Below are 22243 nucleotides of genomic sequence, written 5' to 3'. Positions count from 1 at the left end.
CAACTTCCAGGGCCCAGTGTAAACATTCCAAACTTCCAGGGCCCAGTACAAACACCACCTGGAGAGTACCGTTTGTACTGAAAGCACGGGAACCAATTGTAATGCTGTAACCTAAAGAATTCCCTTGTTTCTCTGTAACCTTACATATCCTGTTTTCATCGGGCTATAAAAAGCGAGCGCACACATTGTTCGAGGCCCTCTTGTATGTTATGGAACAGAGGGACTAAGTTCGAACTTGCAATAAAGATCCTTGCCGCTTGGCTTTGACTCTGGACTCTGGTGGTCTTCTTTGGGGAATAAACGGTCTGGGCATAACAGTGCCATGTGTATGGGAAGGGATCACCTGGCGGGGTCAGGTGGGGGCCCTTCCTGGCAGAAGTGGACTTGAGCCGAGATCGCGCCACTGCACTCCAGCCTGGGCACCAGAACGAGACTCCGTCTCAAAAATAAATAAATAAATAAAAGATTTGGTGTCATACGGTACAGCCAAGACTTCGCCTGCTGACAGGGATTGTCTGAAGGTCTCTGACATATGAAACAACTCAGTTCTTGTTTTTGTGGTAAGGATACATACAGCACATATACACAGTTCAATTCTAGGAGCCGGGAGGGCCCCTACTGCTGTGTTAGGGAGATACGAAGGAGTGTTCCCTATTGTGTCCCAAAGCTTCAGTTGTTCAGATCTAATGAGTCGCACACAAAATAACTGACTAAAGACATAGCAGCAGAGGACTATAAAGAGATGTCAGTCAATCTAACACATCTTTTTCATATTCTCAGGTGACCAGGAACAAAAACTGAGCCATGGAGACATGGGCGAACCAATCATCCACAAATGACTTCATCCTCTTGGGCATCTTCTCCCACAGTACTGCTGACCTTGTCCTCTTCTCTGTGGTTATGGTGGTCTTCACAGTGGCCCTCTGTGGGAACGTCCTCCTTATCTTCCTCATCTGCATGGACCCTCAACTTCACACCCCCATGTACTTCTTCCTCAGCCAGCTCTCCCTCATGGACCTCATGTTGGTCTGTACCAATGTGCCAAAGATGGCAGCCAACTTCCTGTCTGACAGGAAGTCCATTTCCTTTGTGGGCTGTGGCATACAAATTGGCCTCTTTGTCTGTCTTGTGGGATCTGAGGGGCTCTTGCTGGGACTCATGGCTTATGACCGCTATGTGGCCATTAGCCACCCACTTCACTATCCCATCCTCATGAATCAGAAGGTCTGTCTCCAGATTACTGGGAGCTCCTGGGCCTTTGGGATAATCGATGGCTTGATCCAGATGGTGGCAGTAATGAGCTTCCCCTACTGTGGCTTGAGGAAGGTGAACCATTTCTTCTGTGAGATGCTATCCTTGTTGAAGCTGGCCTGTGTGGACACGTCCCTGTTTGAGAAGGTGATATTTGCTTGCTGTGTCTTCATGCTTCTCTTCCCATTCTCCATCATCATGGCCTCCTATGCTTGCATTCTAGGGACTGTGCTCCGAATGTACTCTGCTCAGGCCTGGAAAAAGGCTCTGGCCACCTGCTCCTCCCACCTGATAGCTGTCACCCTCTTCTATGGGGCAGCCATGTTCATCTACCTGAGGCCCAGGCGCTACCGGGCCCCCAGCCATGACAAGGTGGCCTCTATCTTCTACACGGTCCTTACTCCGATGATCAACCCCCTCATTTACAGCTTGAGGAACCGGGAGGTGATGGGGGCACTGAGGAAGGTGCTGAACCGCTGCAGGATTGGCAGCCAGCCCTGAACCCAAGGCATCCAGTGCCTGGCTCTGCCATCTCTTGGCTCTGGATTGTCAGGTGAATAATTTGCTTATTTTCAATCTTCGTTTTCTCATTAAGAGTTAGGATCATGACACCTGTTTATATGATGTCTCATACCAGTTATAGCCCAACACTAGGGTCTTAGGTGAACAACTTACAGATGGCAGAAAATAAAGCTTCATCGTTCTCTTTGGAGAGTGTCCACCCCTCACACTGTGTAACTGGAAACTTCGTAAAGACGTATTAAAAGCATACAAGTTGTCTTTGAGATGATGAGGGACAGGGTAGAGACGTGCTTGCTGGTGTATTCAGTGGAAATCCCCCGAGCCTGCTGTCTCCTCACCACGCCCTAGCAGTGTGTGCCACTCTGTGTCAGCTCAGCTTCTGTAAGGAGAAAATTGGCTGAACTGCTTCCCCTTTGGGGAATGAAGACTGGAGCATGGTGGCAGAATTTCATCTGCTATTTGAAAACTGATTTTCAGTATTTTGGTCTGAACTATTTGCAGGACTTGTGTCCATTTTTCCAAGCTCTGTGCCTGTCCTTTGCACATATTTGCAGTAGAATCCTCTTTTCACGGAAAAAAATCATCTCCATTGAAGGCAGAGAGAAAAGAGGCCAGAACTGGGCCTCAGGATTAGACTAAACCCGAGGGAGGTGTTTGCTGGGCTTTGGAGAAGTGGAGGGAGGTGGCACCCAGGGCCTACCGTGGGAGATGACTTTAGATTGTCCACTCAGCTTAATTCTCACAGAAAACATTCTGTGGTGAAAATATGAGGCCCGTTTTACAGGACAGGAAGCTACGGCTCAGATCGGTAAGTCCCTGCCTCATCGCCAGTTTTCCTCTTCACCTCCCCATGGGAGACACGGGTTTTTTGCCGCAGCTGAGATGAGCAAACAACTTCGCAGGGGGCTTCTTTCCTTGGGCATTTAATTGCCTGAAGAGGTGTCTCCAAGGACTGGTGAAAGTAGCAGTAACTTTCCTTAGTCACAGGGCTGCAAGATTTTCTGTTGTGTAGATAGATGCATCTTAGTATATTCTGTGACCTCTTGCTGATATTACTTAGGTAATGCCCAACCTACCAAATTAATTTAAGCTCTCTGTATATATTTGTTTGAGACAGAGTTTCACTCTTGTTGCCTGGCTGGAGTGCAGTGGCATGATTTTGGCTCTGGGGTTCAAGTGATTCTCCTGCCTCAGCTTCCCAAGTAGCTGGGATTACAGGTGCTCACCACCATGCCCGGCTAATTTTTGTATTTTTAGTAGAGACGGGTTTTCACCATGTTGGCCAGGCTGGTCTTTAATTCCTGACTTCAGGTGATCTGCCCTCCTCGGCCTCCCAAAGTGCTGGGAGTACAGGCATGAGCCACTATGCCCAGCCATAAGCTCTATAATTTTAAATCTCTTTCTGTGTATTCTCATTCTCATCATATATTTTTGCCTTGTACAAATTTCAATTTGCCCCAAATTCTCCTCTTCCAGGAAGCATCCCTGATTAACCTCATGCCCACTCAGATTTCTCTAGGATTTTGCACCCCTCAAACCATAAGTATCTTGAGCATTTCAACCAGAACTGTTTATCTATAACCACTGAACCTCTAGACTGGAAGAAAATTTATAGCAAACTTAATCTAGCCCTCTTTCATGGACACAAAGATTTTGGACCACAATCACCAAAGCAAAAGTTTTACCAGCCTTTGCTTTAACCAGCTCCATGGTGGGATAATTCCTATTTCATTTTCTTGCATTTCATTGGCATTGATTTTGTGTCCTTAATTCACTTCCTGCCCAAGGACCAGGCATTCAGTTGAAAAAAATCTACTGAACACCTACCAGCACCCAGAAATGTGGTAAGTTCCAGATCACGAAAAGGTTCCACAGGGTCCTCTTATGTCCAGGCACACAATTCAGTTCACTATTAATGCTCCTTATGAAACAAGTGTTGCACAACTAGTCTCAGTGTGAGCAACTGCAAACTTAGAGATTTGGAATTGTTAGAGATTTGTAAGGAAATAATATACATAGAGAAAATACGTGTGAAAGGGGGCTCGATGCCGTAGCTCACACCTGTAATCCCACCACTTTGGGAGGCCAAGGTGGGTGGATTGCTTGAGCCCAGCAGTTGGAGACCAGCCTGAGCAACATGGCAAAACCCCATCTCTACGAAAAATACAAAAATCAGCCTGGTGTGGTGGCACACATCTGTGATCGTGCCACTGCACTCCAGCCTGGGAGACAGAGCAGGAGCCTGCCTCAGAAAAATAAAATAAAATAAACAAAAAGTAAAAAGAAAATACATGTGAAAGCACAGGAGAGTAGAAGCAGCAAGAATCTTGCCAGCGGTCGTGGGAGTTTTTGTTACTTGCTTCACTTTTGTGTATGCCTGACATTTTTTATAATTAATAGTTTAATATGCTCAAGGCCAGTTTTTTTGCCAAGTACCTTACCAAATCCTTTCCCATCAAGTCGTCCGTTCATTGTATTGGGTGATTTGGGGGCATAGATGTAAAAAATCTTCATGGCAATCAGTTAGGTCCATGTTTTGTGTGTGTGAATATAAAAATTACTTGAAGCCAGGCGTGGCGGCTCATTCCTATAATCCCAGCTGAAGATGGGAGGCTGAGGCGGGAGGATCCCTTGAGCCCGGGAGTCAGACATTGCAGTGTCACTGCACGCCAGCCAGGGCAGCTCAGACAGAGCCTATCTCTACAAATTAGAAATGTTCCATTTCAGCTGGGCAGAGTTTCTCATGTCTGCAATCCCAGCACTTTGAGAGGCCGAGGCAGGAGGATCACTTGAGCCCATGAGTTTGAGACCAGCCTGGGCAACATGGCGAAACCCCATCTCTAGAACAAATAAAAATAAAACATGAATTTTAAATTTAAAAATTGCTCTACACCTCCATTTGGAAAGACTGTGTATGTGTTTGTGACATGTATGAAAGTTAAGCTGGCCTCTCCATAACTGCGGGGCTCAGATCTGTCCTGATCAAGTTGGCGCCAAAGTCTGACCCTGGAGGAATCAGTATCCGCTGCTGTCGGTGAGGTCAGCGCCCGTCCCCACCCAGGACAACCAACGGCCACAGGAGGGCAGCAGAGAGCCACGATCCCAATCAGAGGCGAGAGCACGGGCAGCGTGGGACGAGTGCAGGTGTTTACATTTGTTTGTTTTCTTTTTTATTTAAGTAACCTGTGCCATCGTATTGGTCTGAAATAGCCAGGGATGTGGCCACAGAGACAGATCTAGTGCCGGTGAAGGAGAGAGCGGAGTGGGGTCCAGACTACTGCAGCCTCCCTCCTGCTGCCCTTGGCAAGGCTGCCAGCCTCTCTGTGCCTCGGTGTCCCCATCTGTCACACGGGGATAATAACAGCATGGACTGCAGGGGGCTGGTGACAGGAAAGAGAGTGAGGTGCGTGGCGGCAGCGCAGGCCGGCCCAGGAGGACCCTGTGGGAGCTCCTACTGACCGCGGAGAGGATTAGCAGGGACCCAGCTGAGAACAGCATTGGGGACATTCGGGGGAAGGGGCTCGTGGGAGGGTAATGGGAAACACCTGCAGGCAGAAGATAGGTGCGATTCTGGGGACCTCAAAAGCCACACCCAGGTGCCCTCCAGGGAGCGCTGCAGTGGGAAAGTGCCCAAGGCCTGATGTTTCCGTGGGCAAGGCCCTCCCCTCTAATCCACAGCCACTCCCAGGCCCGAGCTTCCGGGGTGCTGGGAGGTTGACCTGTCTCCTCAAGATCCACTGTGTTCACTGTCAGATGTCCGCATTGCTGGGACCTGCATGAGGGTGACCCGGGCAGGCAGGGCCTTCCTGGAGCTGTCCCAGGGCCTGTGTGGTCCCACCCTCCACACATGTCAGAGTAAAATGATAGCACCCTGGCCATGGTAGCACACGCTCACACCCCTATCAGCACAGAACTGCAGGGAGCAGGGGGCAGCGTCAGGGGTGGCCAACGCTTTGGCCTGTGGCAGGCCCTGAGCTCAGAAGGATACAGGGGCTTTGTCCAAACCCACACTAGATGCAGGGCTGGAGAGACCTTTTCAGAAGGAGGAGGAAGGGCCCCAGGTGGATGAGGGGAGAGGCTGGCTCTGAATGTGTGGGAGACACAGCCGGGGCCTGATGACTGAAAAGTGAGCAGGGACTGGGGCTTCCTAGGAGGCAGTGAGGAGGGGGCAGCCCAGACCCAGTGAGATCACACCTAGGATGTCCCCAAGAAACCCCCAGGGGTGGGGGGCCAGGGCGTCCATTGTCATTGGGGGTGGGCAGCCATGTGGATGAGCCCAGTGGGGAAAAGGGAGATGCGGTTGAGTTTGATGGTCTAGAGGTGCCCGCACCCTCACAGACCCAGGTGCCCTGGCACACACAGCCCTGCTAACACGGCAGACATGGCGGGAGTGGTGGTGGCATGACTGTGCGCATAGCAGAGAACAGGTAAATGAGCTTAATGACATGGATAAGTTTAAAGACCAAAGAAGGGCCTTGTGCAGGCCAATCCTGGGTGGAAATGAAAGCAGGAGTCTTGTTAGCCTCTGCCTGGACGGGAAAACTGTCAAACTCAGGGCCTAGAGTCCGGTGATCAGGAGGAAAGAGGTGCCAGACAGGACCCAGATTAGGAACCTCCTCACTTCCTCCTCCCCCAAGAGACTAGAGCAGAGGGGGAGGCCCACAGGCAGCACCGCCTTCAACTCCTGGTTTCCCCAGAAGACGCTGTGGGCATTTGACCAAGTGACCTCAGAGGCCCCCTCCAGGACACTGTGACAATTTATAGCAATCTGCACTTTTGTTCCTTGAGCTCTTGTCTTTGTGGGCCAGCTCAAATGACGACAATGGCTTTTCTGGCCAACTTATCCAGACTCTGTCCTGAGAGGATTAAGCAGGGCCCAGTCTACCCAAGGCCCTCCCTGTCTTCTGGGACAACCTGTGGGTCCTTCTGAGACAGTGACTAGCTTTGCCCAGCCCAGAGCAGCTGAGCCAGAGGCAGAATGACTCTAATGACAGACAACTATGAACTCCTTCACCCGTCTGAGCTCAGGGCCTGCCATAGGCCACAGCCTTGGTCCACTCCAACCGCTCCCTGCTCCCAGCAGTTCTGTCCTGGTGGGACTGTGAGCATGTGCTGCCATGGCCAGGGTGCTATCATTTCACTCTGCCATGTGTGGAGGGTGAGGTGCCACCCTCAGGTGCAGCCCAGGTCCAGGGCTCTAGGGGGTCAAAGAGGCAGGAAGAAGAGCCATGCCAGAGGGGTGCTGGGGGGGCGTTTGGTGGTGAGTGCCCCATCTCCTGTCACATGGGCCACCTTCTCCACCTGTACTAAAAGGCAGCCCAGAAAATGGGCTCTTTATCTCAGTCTTCACTCACCCTGCTGAAGGGTGGGATATTCAGCAGAGATCTTAGAAACAGGATGAATCTGAGGCCAGGTGTGATGGCTCACTCCTGTAATCCCAGGACTTTGGGAGGCTAAGTCAGGTAGATTACATGAGGCCAGGAGTTCAGGACCAACATGGCGAAACCCCGTCTCTACTATTAAAGTAATGATCAAAACCGCAATTACTTTTGCACCAACCTAATAAAAATTAGCCATGCATGGAGGTGCAAGGCTGTAATCCCAGCTACTCTGGTGGTTGTGGCATGGGAATTGATTGACCCACCGAGGTGGAGGTTGCAGTGACCTGAGATTGCACCACTGCACCCCACCCTGGGTGACAGAGTGAGAATCTATCAAAAAAAAGGAAGAAAAGAAAGAAAGAAGAAGGAAAGAAAGAAAGAAAGAAAGAAAGAAAGAAAGAAAGAAAGAGAAAGAAAAAGAAACCTGCCAAATCTCAGTGACAGGAAAGCTGGGAGTTTAGAGTTAGCAGGGACCTTTGAGATCATCTCATTCACCCTCTCATTTTGTTGATGTGAAAACAGGTTCAGAGATGGGAGTGGCTGGTCTGTAGTCACACAGCAGGTCCCCAAACTGTCCGGGGCCCAGGTTGGGACAACCTCCAGGTCTGTGCAACAGTGCAACTGAGTCCAGAAGGATTTCCAAGCTGGCAAAGACAGAGCTAACCTGATTTCTCCTCCTGGGTGCATCAGAACAACCAGCCAAGTAGCCCCAGAAGATCACTTCCTCCCTTTAGCCTAAGGTGACACAGGATGGTCCCACTTGTGAAAGCTGCCAGAGCCTCCCTTGGCAGTTCTGACTCTGCCTTAAGACCTAGCTAGGGCGGAATTATGTCCCCTGAAAATTCATATCTCAGTACACCAACCCTCAGTACACCAAAATGTCACTGTGTATGGAGATAGAGCCTGGAAAGAGGTGATTACACTAAAATGAGGTCACTAGGGTGGACCCCAATCCAATCTGCTTAGAAGAAGAGAAGATGTGGACACACGGGGCCATCTTATGGGTGCACGTTCACAGACAAAACACCATGTGTGGACACAGAGAGAAGGCGGCCACCTGCAGGCCAAAAAGAGAAGCCTCCGCAGAAACAAGCCTCATGGTGCCTTGATCTTGGACTCACAGCCTCAGACCTGGGAGAAAATGACCATCTGTAGTTAAAGCCCCAGGCTGGGCTATTCTGTTCTGGCAGCCCTAGGAAACTCCTCCAGACGTTTTCACAGACGGCCCTGGCACTCCCAGGCCCATGCCCAGGGTGAAACCTCGAGGAAACCCAAGCCCCGCGCCACCTCCCAGTCACAGGTGAAGGGCTACCTGGCTGGCTGCTGCCCACACATGCTCACAGCTCACAGCTCACAGGAAGCCGGGTCTGAAGCCCCATCTGCTCAGAGGCGCCTTCTCCAGAAAGCCCGAGGGAAGATGCCACCACCGCAGCTCTTCAGCACCGCTGTCCCTCCCTAAGCTCCAGCCTCACCCCATCCAGGACACAGAATTACACTCAGATGGGTTTTGAGAAACCAAGGAGCACACAGGCTGTCTCTGTGCTCAGACCAGTCCTGAGAGGGGATGGCCCGGATAGGTTTCCCCAATAGCTGGCCCACCCAGGGAGGCGGCGTCTAGGGCTGTGTAGGGGCTACTAGGGCGACAGTACCACCCCCACTCCTGGCAGAGGAGAGATCCAGAAGAAAGAGGCAGTTCCCGCTCCTGCGAGGGGACAGCGGCGGCGCCCTGCACTCAGGCGCGCCTGGCAGGTCTCCCTGGAGCCATTGCGGGAAGGTGCAGGGACCCCTGGCTTCGGGCCAGCCGCTGAGGCTCCAGGTCCTCTCCCCGGGCGGGCGAGCTGCGAGCGAGCTGGGGCGGTGTCGGCCTGGGGGACTCCCGCGAGCGGACTCGCAGGCTCGAGAAGTTCCTGGGCGCTACCACGTGACGAGCTGCGTTTCCCAAGGGATGTTCCCGGCTCCGCGGCAGCCCAGAGGCGGTTCCTTGAATCCCTGATAGAAACTTTCCCGTTAACAAGCCCTGGAGGGAGGTTCGGATTCGGGAAAGCGCGGAGAGGCCGCTGCTTCCAAGGCGGGAGCCGAGTACGAGGAGCGGGTGCAGCGGGAGTCGCTGAGATGGGGCTGAGCGTGGGCTCTCCCCGAACACAAACCAGAAGCCGAGGCTGCGGAAAACAGGCCCGCTATCCAGGCTTGTCTCCTTCCTGCCGCTGCTGGGGGTACGCACGGTCCTCGCCCAGCCTCCTGTTCCGCCCCTGCAGCCCCTGCAGCCCCCGCACCCGCCTTTCCCTTGCAGCTCCGTGCGCCCTCGCGCCGCCTCTTCCACATCTCCCTGGGCAGAGGCCCCTCTCCATCGCGCAGTGCCCTCCACCGTTGTCCGCCTGTGCGGCCTCGGTCTTCCCTTCTTCCTCACCCCCACCCTTCTCCTCTGGGGAGCAGGATCCATCCGTTTTGTTTCCTTCGTGCTGTGTCCCCTGGGCCTGGAACTGAGCTGCTTTGGCACAACTGTAGACCCAGTGAGTGTTTCTTCCGTCTTACTTAGTGCTAGTGCGTGTGTTAATTGCTCTAACCCTCGTCATCCACCTGTGAGAAAGGCGCTGCTCTCACCCTATTCTACAGACGAGAAACCAGGACCTCCAGGGGTTGTGTAACTCGCACCCTGACAGCCAGCGGAGGAGCTGACCCGCCCGGGCGGCCCCTGCACAAAGCCAGCACACTCAACACCACGACCCTCCTGAAGCCTCGAGAGCTCGTCAACAGAAGCTTTTCTCGCCTTAGACTTGAGACAGAGTCTTGCTCTGTCGCCCAGGTGGAGTGCAGTGGCGCGATCTCGGCTCACTGCTCCACCTTCCCGGTTTACGCCATTCTCCTGCCTCAGCCTCCCGAGTAGCTGGGACTACAGGCGCCCGCCACCACGCTCGCCTTAGTTTTTGTATTTTTAGTAGAGACAGGGTTTCACCATGTTAGCCAGGATGGTCTGGATCTTCTGACCTCGTGATCCGCCCACCTCGGCCTCCCAAAGTGCTGGGATTACAGGCGTGAGCCACCGCGCCTGGCCTCTCGCCTTAGATTTTAAAAGACAGTTGTGGAAAATGAAAGTGAGCGCCCTGTCTCCTCAAGGACCAGTACTTTGCACATCACACACAAAACACAGCAGTACTCGTTGGCGCTGCCTGCAGACACACACTATTGGGTGGACACACCCGTATTGACCATAAACTGGATCACATGACCGACCTTCATTCCGTTTCCGTAATACGCACTACTTTTCGTTTTTTAAATGCATCTCTTGGCAAGGTCTCCATTCTGGCAGTTTTAGATTGGATGACTTCCATCATTCCCCTCCCAGCTTCAGTTGCCTGCATCCCAGCCCAGCCCCTTCCAGGGCTGCATTAGAGCATTAAGTATTGCACAATGCAACTGTCACCTGAGCTGTTCCCTGGGAAACACTATCTCATTGTTGTGTATGGGGGTTTGGTTTTATGTTTTAGCATTCTATAACAGCTTTATTGGGGTACAATTCAATACAATGAAATTCACTCATGGTAAGTATACAGCTCAACTGTGAGTTTTTAGTCACTGCATAGGGTTCTGCAAGCATCACCACAATCTGCTTTTAGAACAGTTCCCTTGCAGTAAAGATCTCCTGCGTGCCTGTCTGCAGCCAATCCTGGCTGTTGTCCTCAGGCCTAGACAACCAGCCATCTGCTTTCTGTCTGTATTGATGTGCCTTTTCTGCAGAATTGCTAGGTTGCAAGTTTCACTTTGCTATGCCAAAAAGTTAAACACAGGATTACTATACAATTCATCAATTCCACTCCTAGGTGTATAGACAAGATAATGGAAAACATGTGTTCATGTAAAAAAATTGTACACAAAATGCATACAGTATCATTATTCATCATAGCAAAAGAAAAAGTGGAAACAAAGGCTAGGCAAGGTGGCTCACACCTGTAATCCCAGCACTCTGGGAGGCTACAGTGGGTGGATTGCTTGAGGCCAAGAGTTCCAGACCAGCCTGGGCAACATAACAAACCCATCTCTACAAAAAATACAAAAATTAGCCAGGCATGGCAGTATGTGCCTATGGTTCCAGCTACTTGCGAAGTTGAGGTGGGAAGGTAACTTGAACTCAGGAGGCAGAGGTTGCAGTGAGCTACGATGACACCACTGTATTCCTGACTGGGCAAGAGAGTGAGAATCTGCCTCAAAATAAATAAATAAATTAAAAGTGGAAACAACGTAAACGTTCATCCATGGATGAATGGATAAACAAAACATGGTATATTCACACGGTGCAAAATTTTATTTATTTATTTATCTATTTATTTGGACACAGGGATTCACTCTGTCCCCCAAGTTGCAGTGCACTGGTGTGATTACAGTTCACTGCAGCCTTGGCCTCCTGGGTCCAAGCAATCCTCCTGCCTCAGTCTCCTGAGTAGGTGGGACGACAAGCATACACCATCATGCTAACTTTTAAAAATGTGTTTGTAGAGATGTGGACTTGCTATGTTGCCCAGGCTGGTCTCCAACTCCTGGCCTCAAGCAATCCTCCTGTCTCAGCCTACGAAAGTGCTGGGATTACACGGGTGAGCCACCATGCCTGGCCTATTTGAAATTTTTAATTGAAAAGCAAAAATGAACAAAAAATTTGGGCCCACAAAGACAGTTATTTGGTTCTGCCAAAAGTGCCAAAGCAATTCAATGTGGAAACGCAAGTCTTCGCACCAAATGGTTCAGGAACAACTGGGCATCCATAGGGGAAAGAAATTAACCTTAATCCAATCCTCACACCATAACAAAAAATTAATATGAAATATAATTTACACTTAAACATATAAGTTAAAATTTAAAAGTTTTCAAAGATAAATGTAGGAGAATGTCTTTTTTTTTTTTTTTTTTAACAGAATCTCACTCTGTCGCTCTGCTGGGGTGCAGTGGAACAATCTCAGCTCATTGCAACTTCCATCTCTCTGGTTCAAGCAATTCTCCTGCCTCAGCCTCCCAAGTAGCTGAGACCAAAGGCCGGTGCCACCATGCCCAACTAGTTTTTGTATTTTTAATAGAGATGGGGTTTCACCATGTTGGCCAGGCTTGTCTTGAACTCCTGAACTCAAGTGATCCACCCATCTCAGCCTCACAAATTGCTGGGATTACAGGCGTCAGCCAAGACACTTGGGATTTTTTCTGCTGCTACATCACCTCTCTATGCAGTCACCACCACGTCTTCTCTCAGGACTCCCATGCCCACTTAGGCCACCACACTGGGCATGAAAACTTCCTTTTCTTGTTTCTCTTTTTATCTTTTCTGTCTTTCCTTTCTTTCCAGACAGGGTCTTGCTCTGTCTTCCAGACTGGAGTGCAGTGGTGCAATCACACCTCAGTGCAGCCTCCACCTCCTGGGCTCCAGCCGTCCCCCTGTCTCAGCCTTCCAGGTGCTGAAACGTCCTTTTCTTATGTGCTCATGCCCATTAGTCAGGCTCAAAGGGACCCACGGAAGAAGCTCAGAACTGGTGACTCATTATGATGGCATAAGGGACCCAAGCAGGTTTCCGTAGTGTAGTGGTTATCACGTTTGCCTCACACGCGCGAGGTCCCCGGTTCAAAGCCGGGTAGAAACAATTTCTTCTGCTTTTCACCTTATTGCTTCAAATTTATTACACTGAAGGCTAGCCTAGAACACTCCATCGCTATCTCTACCTTGTTAAGGGGAAAGAGGGTATCTATTCCGTTGCCTTTCCACCTCAACCATTGGCACCTAGGAAGAACTGAAGGTACCACACTTGCTGTGAACAACGGAGCCGGCCAAGTCCGCACAAAGCCCGTCCACTGGACGGCTGCCAAATGGAATCCCCGATCCAGCTACGGCCCAAGGCGAGTTCCAACGAATCCACTTTTTGTAAGCCATGAGGGGACAAAATGAAAAAAATCACACCAAGCTGGCAGCGGTGGGATTCGAACCCACGCGTCCGAAGAGACTGGAGCCTTAATCCAGCGCCTTACACAGCTCGGCCGCACTACCTTTTTCCTGGAAGGTATTTATACGTTTTCCTTCGTTATACAACATCCCTAGGGTCCCTCAGCCAACAAGGCCTTCGGGCGAATCCGCAGGGCATCGCAGAACCACCGCCTTCCAGCAGGATTCGCTGGGCCAGAGGAACCGGCTGGGAAACGGCTCCACCAGCGCCCTGGCAGAGAAGATTCGCGAAGCGCAGGCCTCGGGATTTGCTTTGGGGGTCACTCAGAAAGTCACCCAGGACGGCCTTCTTTGGGGAGCCGGCGTGAGAGGAGGGGAAGCCTCCTACACTCTCACTTTAAAGAAAGATAAAAACAAATAAACCAGGATAGACCCGTCATTCGGGCGGCCGCGGAGTCCTGCAGCCGCCGCGCCGCACTCCACAGGCAGCAGCGCAGAGGGCGCGCCTCCGGGGAGAGCCACGGCCCGCGGGGTCCGTCCGTCCTTCGGTCCACAGCTCCGTCCGCTGGAGCGCGGCGCCAGCTCTGCCCGGATCCGCCCCGGCCCGGGGGTTCCGACCAGCAGTCCAGTCCGCGCAGCGAACCCCAAACAGCATCGCAGTGCACGACCCCGCCGGGCTCAGTTCTGGGCTCGCGCTTCCACCGCCCCCGCCTGACTCCCAGTTTCTTTGTCCGCCCGCGGCACCAACCTGGTTCCCCCGAATCTTCGCCTCCTCTTCGCGCCCCCTCCAGCTCCGCCCAGTGCTTTGCTCTCCCGGTTCCCCGTTCCCTCCGCCCGCCAGCAGCTGGGGGAGGCTAGAGGAAGGGAGGGGAGGGGAGGCGACGGGAGAGGACGGGAGGGAAGGGGAGGTGAGGGGAGGGGAACCCAGGGCCGCAGCGCCGTGTGGGGGCGGAGGTCGACCCGGTTTTCCAGCCGCTGCCCCGGCGGGAGTTCCGCGGGTCCCACGCGGCCACCTCCAGCCCCGCGCCGTCAGCGCCGACTTCATGAGCAACCTGAGCCTGCTGGAGGTCAGCGAGGACTTCCACTGACGCCGGGACGCCGCCCCCGGGGGCTGTGCGGGGACCTCCAGGGCCCGAGGCGGGCGGCCTGCACTCCTCGCTGCCGCCGCACCCACACGGGACCCCGCCAACGCCGGGCCGCTCGCGGGGCAGCAGCGCAGGAGCACCTCGTCCCATCGCAACGCGTGGCGCAACCTGTCCCACGCCGACCTCAGCACCAGGCAGTCCAGAGCTCGGCGGAGAAGCGGCTCGCGCTGTGGCAGATCTGCGAGTGGATGGTCAAGAGCGTGCCCTGCTTCAAGGATGAGGGCGACAGCAACAGCTCGGCCGGCTACAATAATTCACTTCTTCATCTTCTGTTCCTACACAGCAAGTTGACTCGCGCTCCGAATGAAGGAACTGGAAAAAGTGCTTGGTGGATGCTGGATCCAGAGGGTGGAAAGAATGGGAGATCTCTTAGGACAAGAGGTGCATCCATGGACAACAGCAAATGTGCTCAGAGCCCAAGCCGAGCTGCCACGAAAAAAGCACCCCTGCAGTCTAGCCAGGGGAATGCCAGAGACAGCCCTGGACCCCAGTTTTCCAAAAGGCCTGCAAGTCCTGGCTCTCACACCAATGATGACTTCGATAGCTGGAGTACATTTCGCCCTGGAGCTAGCTCAATTGCTAGTACTATTACTGGGAGACTTTCACCCATTATAGCCAAAGGAGACGATCTTGGAGTTGGGGACGTGTATTCTGCGGGGTACCCGCCATTTGCGGCAAAGATGCCCCCTTCTCTACCCAGTCTGAGACAAGCAATCCTGAAACATGGAAAACTTTTTGGGTGATCTCAATCTTATCTCGTCACCAACATCATTAACTGTGTCGACCCAGTCGGCACCTGGCTCCGTGATGCAGCAGACGCCATGCTACTCATTTGTGCCACCAAACACCAGTCTGAATTCACCCAGCCAAACTGCAAAATATAGACGTAGGGCCGGTCCTCCATGAGCCCTTTGCCCCAGATGCCTATGCAAACGCTCCAGGACCACAAATCAAGTTATGGAGCTGTGAGTCCGCCTCTAACTGTGCAGCAGGACTCCTGGAGGAGTTGCTGACTTCTGACTCTCCTCCCCATGATATTGTGACACCAGCGGATCCTGGGGTAGCCCAACCCAACAGCCGGGTTCTCAGCCAGAATATCACGATGCGCACTAATGTGGTCATGGTTCTAATTCTGCAGTGGCTATGGCAGAATGAGCCTAGCCTTCCCCACCAGGGGAGGCTCCCAAGTGACTTGGACAGCATACTCACTGAGCACTGGGATTGTGACGTGGAATCCAAATCTCCTTTTGGAATGATCTCATGGATGGAGACACACTGAATTTTAACCTTCACAATGTGTTGCCCAACCAAAGCGCTCCGCACAGTGTCAAGAGGAGGCCACATAGCTGGGTGTGTCAGGCTGAGAATTAGTGAGCAGGCTAAGCTTAAAAGTACTTCAGATTGGCCAAGCACGGTGGCTCACGCCTGTAATCCCAGCACTTCGGGAGGCCAAGGCAGGCAGATCACGAGGTCAGGAGATCCAGACCATCCTGGCTAACACGGTGAAACCCCGTCTCTACTAAAAATACAAAAAAATTAGCCAGGCGAGGTGGTGGCGCCTGTAGTCCCAGAGGCTGAGGCAGGAGAATGGCCTGAACCTGGGAGGTGGAGCTTGCAGTGAGCTGAGATCGCGCCCCTGCACTCCAGCCTGGGGGACAGAGTGAGACTCCGTCTCAAAATAAATAAATAAATAATAACAGCAATAATAAAAGTACTTCAGATTGTCTGATAGCAGGAACTGAAACAGTCCAAAGATTTCCATCACCAATTCCCTTTTATTTTTCTGCCTTTCTTTTTCCTTCCGTCCTTCCTTCCTTCCTTCCTTCCTTCCTTCCTTCCTTCCTTCCTTCTTTTCTTTCTTTCTTTCTTCTCTCTCTCTCTCTCTTTCTTGATGGAGTCTCACTCTGTCCTTCAGGCTGGAGTGCAGTGGCTCCATCTCGGCTCACTCCAACCTCCGCCTCCTGAGTTCAAGTGATTCTCCTGCCTCAGCCTCTCTAGTACCTGGGATTACAGGTATATGCCACCACACCTGGAGAATTTTTGTATTTTTAGTAGAGACGGCGTTTCACCATATTGGTCAGGCTGGTTTTGAACTCCTGACCTGGTGGCCCGCCTGCCTCAGCCTCCCAAAGTGCTGGGATTACAGGCATGAGCCACCGCGGCCAGCTCCTTCTTCCCTCCCTCCCTTCCTTCCTTCCCTCCTTCCTTCCTTCGTTTCTCTCTCTCTCCCTCCGTCTCCTCCTCCTCCTCTTCGTTTTCTTTCTTTCTCTCTCTTTCTTCCTTCCTTCCTTTCTTTCTTTTTAAATAATAACCTCCATTTTTTCCTTTTATCAAACTTGGCAGCAAAGACGTTTTTCCTGTACAAGATGTTTGCTGGATGTGCAGGTTATGTGCCATCATAGATAAGGACTGAGCCATTGGAAATTGCTTTACAATAAAGTGCCAGACTCACAACAGAGTTAACTGCAGAAAAGACGCAGATCCTGGTGCGCTGTCTAGTTTTGTATATAGGCAGTAGATACTAATTGTATCTATCATGGCTCAGTGCAACTTCTGCCTCCCGGATTCAAGTGATTCTCCTGCCTCAGCCTCCAGAGTAGCTGGGATTACACCTACCTAATTTTTCGTATTTTTAGCAGACACGGGGTTTCACTATGTTGGCTAGGCTGGTCTCAAACTCGTGGCCTCAAATGATCCACCCACCTCGGCTTCCCAAAGTGCTGGGATTACAGGTGTGAGCCAGCACACTGAGCCAATTTATAAATAATTTAAATGAGAAGTTTATTTTGTGGGTCTAGACTGAGAGTAATCATTCAGTGAAAACTGCAGTGTGGTTTATGGGAACGAACAATCCTGGCATTACAGTTGGCCTCTCCTTGAGGTGGGCACAGCCTGGCCGTGTGGCCAGGGATGGTCCTGCCCTCCTGCATTCTGCCACCACAGTTTAGTAACAATGCAATTCCAGTACCTGTTCCCGTACTCTCTGAGGAGCTCCTGATGATGGATGTACTTACAGACACGAGAACAATCTTCGCTATAATTGTTTCAAGCCATAAGTGTACATAAATTATGAAAAAGACAACAAACTGTTAGCATGTATTGGTTTCATAAAGTAAAAAGGAGAGGGAAAATCTGCACATCCATTCTCTGAGCACCCCCTTTTTATTTTTTATTTTTGCTTAACTTGAGCATGCCCTGAGAATTTCCCTATTAAAAATCCTAACCGAGTTTGGGAGTGGCACCTATACTTTCAGAAATGTCTCCCGGTAACCACACTGGCCTGGATCTCCAAGGTCTGCTTCCCTCCGTGCTGCTGCTTTCCACCTTTAAACGACATTTGCTCAAGGGACCCTCTTTGGAGAGAACCTTCATCAGAACGTGCTTGCTCACACACTGTACAGGAAACTTTTTTTTTTTTCCTGATTAGAAAAATGCATTTTTTTAAAAATAGTAAAATGTAGGAAAATCTATCAAAATAAAAAACACCCTAAAACCCCACAACTCAGAGGTAAACATCCATATTTAGGGTGCAAATCTCCTTTGTTTTCTGTTGAGTTTTCCCTGAGCCAATATGTCTATATCCTCAGTTGTGATTTTACTATAGATAAACATTTACACTTTCACAACTTTGATTCTGTGTCGTGAAATCTTCCCAGACCTCATATGAATGTCTAGTTCAAATTCCAGAAGATGAAAGCAGCCTGATTTCTATTTTGGGGACCCTAACTTTGGGAGATTCCATAGGGGAGGATAAACAGTGCTGGAGTGAAATAAACTGGGATCATTGCTGCATCTCAGTGCAGATATTTCATTCATTATGGTAAAGAGTACAGTGTGCATCTCAAGACTGTACAGCTGTTTGCTCCTAAGCCCGTGTGTGTTTTACAGGCCTCGTGAGCATGCAGAGGTGATCTCAGCCGAGTGTTTTTATAACATGACCTTCCACTCAGTAACTACTCCCTCCACCCCACAGTGAGCTCCCCAGTGTGGACTAGGAAATGAGTCTGTAAAACCACAGATTTGAGTGGGCCACAGTCCCCATCATTAGGAGGGCTCCTAGCATCTTCCCATCTCACCAAAGAGGAGTATTAACTTCTTCCAAGAGCACACCAATTTGGAATCTGGGATCTTTAAAACTTTGTAAAAGCAAATCATCTTTTTATTTTGAAACAATTTTAGATTCACAGAAAGTTGCAAAGAAAATTAAAGGGGCTGGGCATGATGGCTCATGCCTGTAATCCCAGCACTTTGGGAGGCCGAGGTGGGTGAATTACTTGAGGTCAGGGCTTGGAGACCAGCCTGGCCAACATGGCAAAATTCCGTCTCTCCTAAAAATACAAAAAATTACCTGGGCGTGGTGGTGTGTGCCCGTAATCCTAGCTACTCTGGAGGCTGAGGCATGAGAATCGCTGAACCCGGGAGACAGAGATTGCAGTAAGCTGAGGTCATGAAACTGCACTCTAGCCTGGGTGACAGAGAAAGACTCTGTCTCAAAAAGCAAAAACCAAAAGAAAATTAAAGGGACATCCCATGTACCTGCCCTCCTCAATGATGACATCTTGCTTAATTATAGCACAGTAAAGAAACCAATAAATTGATAATGGTACAAACCACAGAGCTTACTGGGACTTCTCCAGTTATACATGCATTATTTCTGTGTGTGTGGTTCTCTATGTAGCAATTTTATCACATGTGTAGTTTCCTGTGACTATCACCACAATCAAGAACCAGAACTGTTCCATCCTCACAACGCCACACACAACCTGTCCAACCTCCCTTGTCCTCCAGTCCCTAACCCCTGACAACCACTACTCTGTTCTCTGTCTCTACAAATTTGTTATGTCAAGAATGTTACATAAATGGAATGATTACAGGATGTGGCCCCTAGAGCCTGGCTTTTATTTTCATTCAGCACAATTCCCTTAGGATCCATCCCAGTTGTATCAATACAGTAGTTCATTCCTTTCTATTGATGAGTAGCATTTCAAGCTATAAATATATCACAGTTCCTTTACACATTCACCCGTTGAAAGTTTGCATTGTTTCCAGTTTGATCATTCTGTTGCATTTCACTGGGGTAAATGGTTGAATGCAATTGCTAGGTCATAGGCTACATGGATTTTTAGTTTCTGAAGAAACGACCAAACTGTTTTCTAGAGTGGCTGCATCGTTTCACATTTCCACCAGCCTTGCATGAGATTTGGTTTCTCTGCACTCTTGCTAGCATTGATGTTATCACATTGTTTTTAGACACGGGCAGGGGGCAGTAGGGGTGGGGAGTAGGGGGACTGCTGGGGCAGGGATAAGGGGAGGGTCTCCCTGTGCTTTCCAACCTGGTCTCAAACTCCTGGGCTCAAACAATCCTCCTGTCTCAGCCTCTGGGATGGCTGGGACTACAGGCTTGCATGACTACGCCTGGCTGTTTTTTCAATTTTAGCTGTTATCGTAGGTATACAGTGATATTTCCCCTCCATCTTAATTTGCATTTCCTGAATGGTTAGTGCTATTGAACATCTTATGTACTTATTTGCTACCTTTATTTCCTCCTCCATGAAATGTCTCTTCACAATTTTTGCCCATTTTCTAAATGGATTGTTTTTTCTTTCTTTCTTTCTTTCTTTTTTTAGAAATTGTAACAAAATATACATAACATAAAATGTGCCATTTCAACAGTTATTCAAGTGTTATATTCAAGTTATTCAACAGTTATATTCAAGTGTACATGTCAGTGGCATTAAGTACATTCACATTCTTGTGCAATCATCCCACTAGCCTCAACGTTTTAATCATCCCGTACTGAAACAGTATAGCCATTAAACAATAACTTCCTGTTCCTTCCTCACCCAGCCCCAGTAACTCTTGTTCTTCTCTCTCTGTGAATCTGACCATACTATTCCTCATAAGTGGAATCACACCATATTTGCTGTTTTGTGTCTGGCTTATTTCACTTAGTGCAAGGTACTATAGGTTCAACCATATTGTAGCATGTGTCAGGACTTCATCCCTTTTTAAGGTGGAATAATAGCCCATTACCTGTATAGACCACATTTTGTTTATCTACTCTTCCTTCAATGGACATTTTGGTTGTTTTCACCTTTTGGCTGTTGTGAATAATGCTGCTATGAACACTGCTGTACAAATGTCTTTTCCACTCTCTGCTTTTAATCCTTTTGTGTTTATACCCAGAGGTGGAATTTCTGGATCATATGGCAATTCTGTTTAATGTTTCGAGGACCCACAATACCATTTTCTACCGTGGCTGTATCATTTTCCATTCTTATCAGCAATTCACAAGGGTTCCAATTTGTCCACATTCTCACCAACACTTGGTTGTTTTCTGTTTTTTGGAAAATCCCCTTCTTAATGGATGTGAAGTGGTATCTTCTTGTGGATTTGATTTGCATTTCCCTAATGATCAGTGATGTTGAGCATCTTTTCACACGCATATCCCATTTCTATATGTTCTTTGCAGAAATGTCTATTCAAGTCCTTTGCCCATTTTTTAAATTGGGTAATTGGTAAAGGAGTGACTTTCAGAAAACCATGAGCTGATTCAAAACTCTTTTGCACTATTTACAAGTATCTGAAGACTTTTGAATATGGTGGCCATGGACCACCAGTCTGGTAAAAGTTATGAACTCCTTCTTAGAGTAATGCTTTTTTTTTTTCTTCCTTGAGATGGAGTCTCGCTCTTGCCCAGGCTGGAGTGCGGCAGCTTGATCTTGGCTCACTGCAACCTCTGCCTCCTGGGTTCTGCCTCCTGGCTTCTGCCTCAGCCTCCCGAGTAGTTGGGACTACAGGCGTGTGCCTGGTTAATTAACCACACCTGGTTAATTTTTTGTATTTTTAGTAGAGAAGGGGATTCACCATATTGGCCAGGCTGGTCTTGAACGTGTGACTTCGTGGTAAGCCTGCCTTAGCCTCCCAAAGTGCTGGGATTACAGGCGTAAGCCACTGCACCCGGCCTAGAATAATGCTTTTATTTATTTTTTTATTACCATTTTTTTTTTGTTTCGAGACAGAGTGTTGCTGTGTTGCCCGGGCTGGAGTGCAGTGGTGTGATTACAGCTCACTGCAGCCTAGACCTCCTGGGCACAAGCAATCCTCCCACCTCAGCCTCCCAAGTAGCTGAGACCACAGGTGCATGCTCTCATGCCTGGTTAATTTTTTCTAGTTTTGTAGAGACAGGGTCTTGTTGCCCAGGCTGGTCTCAAACTCCTGGCCTCAAGTGATGCACCTACCTCATCCTTCCAAAGTGCTGGAATTACAATGGTGAACCACCGTCAGGCCAATTATCATGTTTTTTAAGTACTAATGAGCATAAGTGATATTCTTTTTTTAAACATTTTACTTTAAATTCTGGGATACATGTGCAGAATGTGTAGGTTTCTTACGTAGGTATATATGTGCCATGGTGGTTTGCTGCACCCATCAACTCATCATCTAGGTTTTAAGCTCTGCATGCATTAGGCGTTTGTCCTAATGCTCTCCCTCCCTTTTCCCCCTACTCCCCTGACAGGCACCCGTGTGTGACAGTCCCCTCCCTGTGTCCGTGTATTCTCATTGTTGAACCCCCATTTACCAGTGAGAACAGGCAGTGTTTGGTTTTACAAGAACTATGATTTGATATGTGATGTGAAAGGGTCTGTGATTTCTTTGTGTTTTGTTTGTTTTTGAGACAGAGTCTGCCTCTGCTGTCCAGGCTGGAGCGCAGAGGCACAACCTTGGCTCACTGAAGCCTCCACCTCTGGGGCTCCTGTGATCTTCCCGCCTCAGCCGGATCTGTGATTTCCATTAGCAATGAAGGTCCTGTCAATTCCAGTGTGGTTTGTAGCCTCCTTTCAGAATGGAAGACCCTATTTCAGTTCGTGGTTAGGAAAAGTATGAGATCTGCTATTTCTTCCCACCCGGGTTCACAGACCTCCTGTTATCCCCGCCCGGTAGGAATGGGAATCTTCTGGCCTTCTCGGGGCTTGGCCTTCACCTCCGCCTACAGGCAGGAGATGGCGCCAACAGCAAGAGGTTCCTTC

At 49.8% G+C, this 22243-nt stretch overlaps 1 protein-coding gene, 1 non-coding gene and 1 pseudogene across 2 annotated transcripts; all 3 read left to right on the top strand.

Moving 5' to 3' along the window:
• Positions 1 to 804: 804 nt before the first annotated feature.
• LOC111535608 (olfactory receptor 2V2) lies at positions 805 to 1752 on the top strand. Its single transcript, XM_023201850.1, has one exon. The coding sequence runs from the start codon at positions 805 to 807 to the stop codon at positions 1750 to 1752; it is 948 nt and encodes a 315-aa protein (XP_023057618.1).
• Positions 1753 to 12615: 10863 nt separating this feature from the next.
• Positions 12616 to 15492, top strand: LOC111535607 (annotated as a pseudogene).
• On the top strand, positions 12700 to 12772 carry TRNAV-CAC. The gene has a single exon. It is a non-coding gene; the product is annotated as a tRNA-Val (tRNA).
• Positions 15493 to 22243: the final 6751 nt, after the last annotated feature.

The sequence above is a fragment of the Piliocolobus tephrosceles genome, chromosome 4, assembly GCF_002776525.5.
Source record: "Piliocolobus tephrosceles isolate RC106 chromosome 4, ASM277652v3, whole genome shotgun sequence".
NCBI classification, from domain to species: Eukaryota; Metazoa; Chordata; class Mammalia; order Primates; family Cercopithecidae; genus Piliocolobus; species Piliocolobus tephrosceles.
The sequence above is the reverse complement of the archived record's forward strand: the minus strand, read 5'-3'. Positions and strand labels throughout refer to the sequence as shown.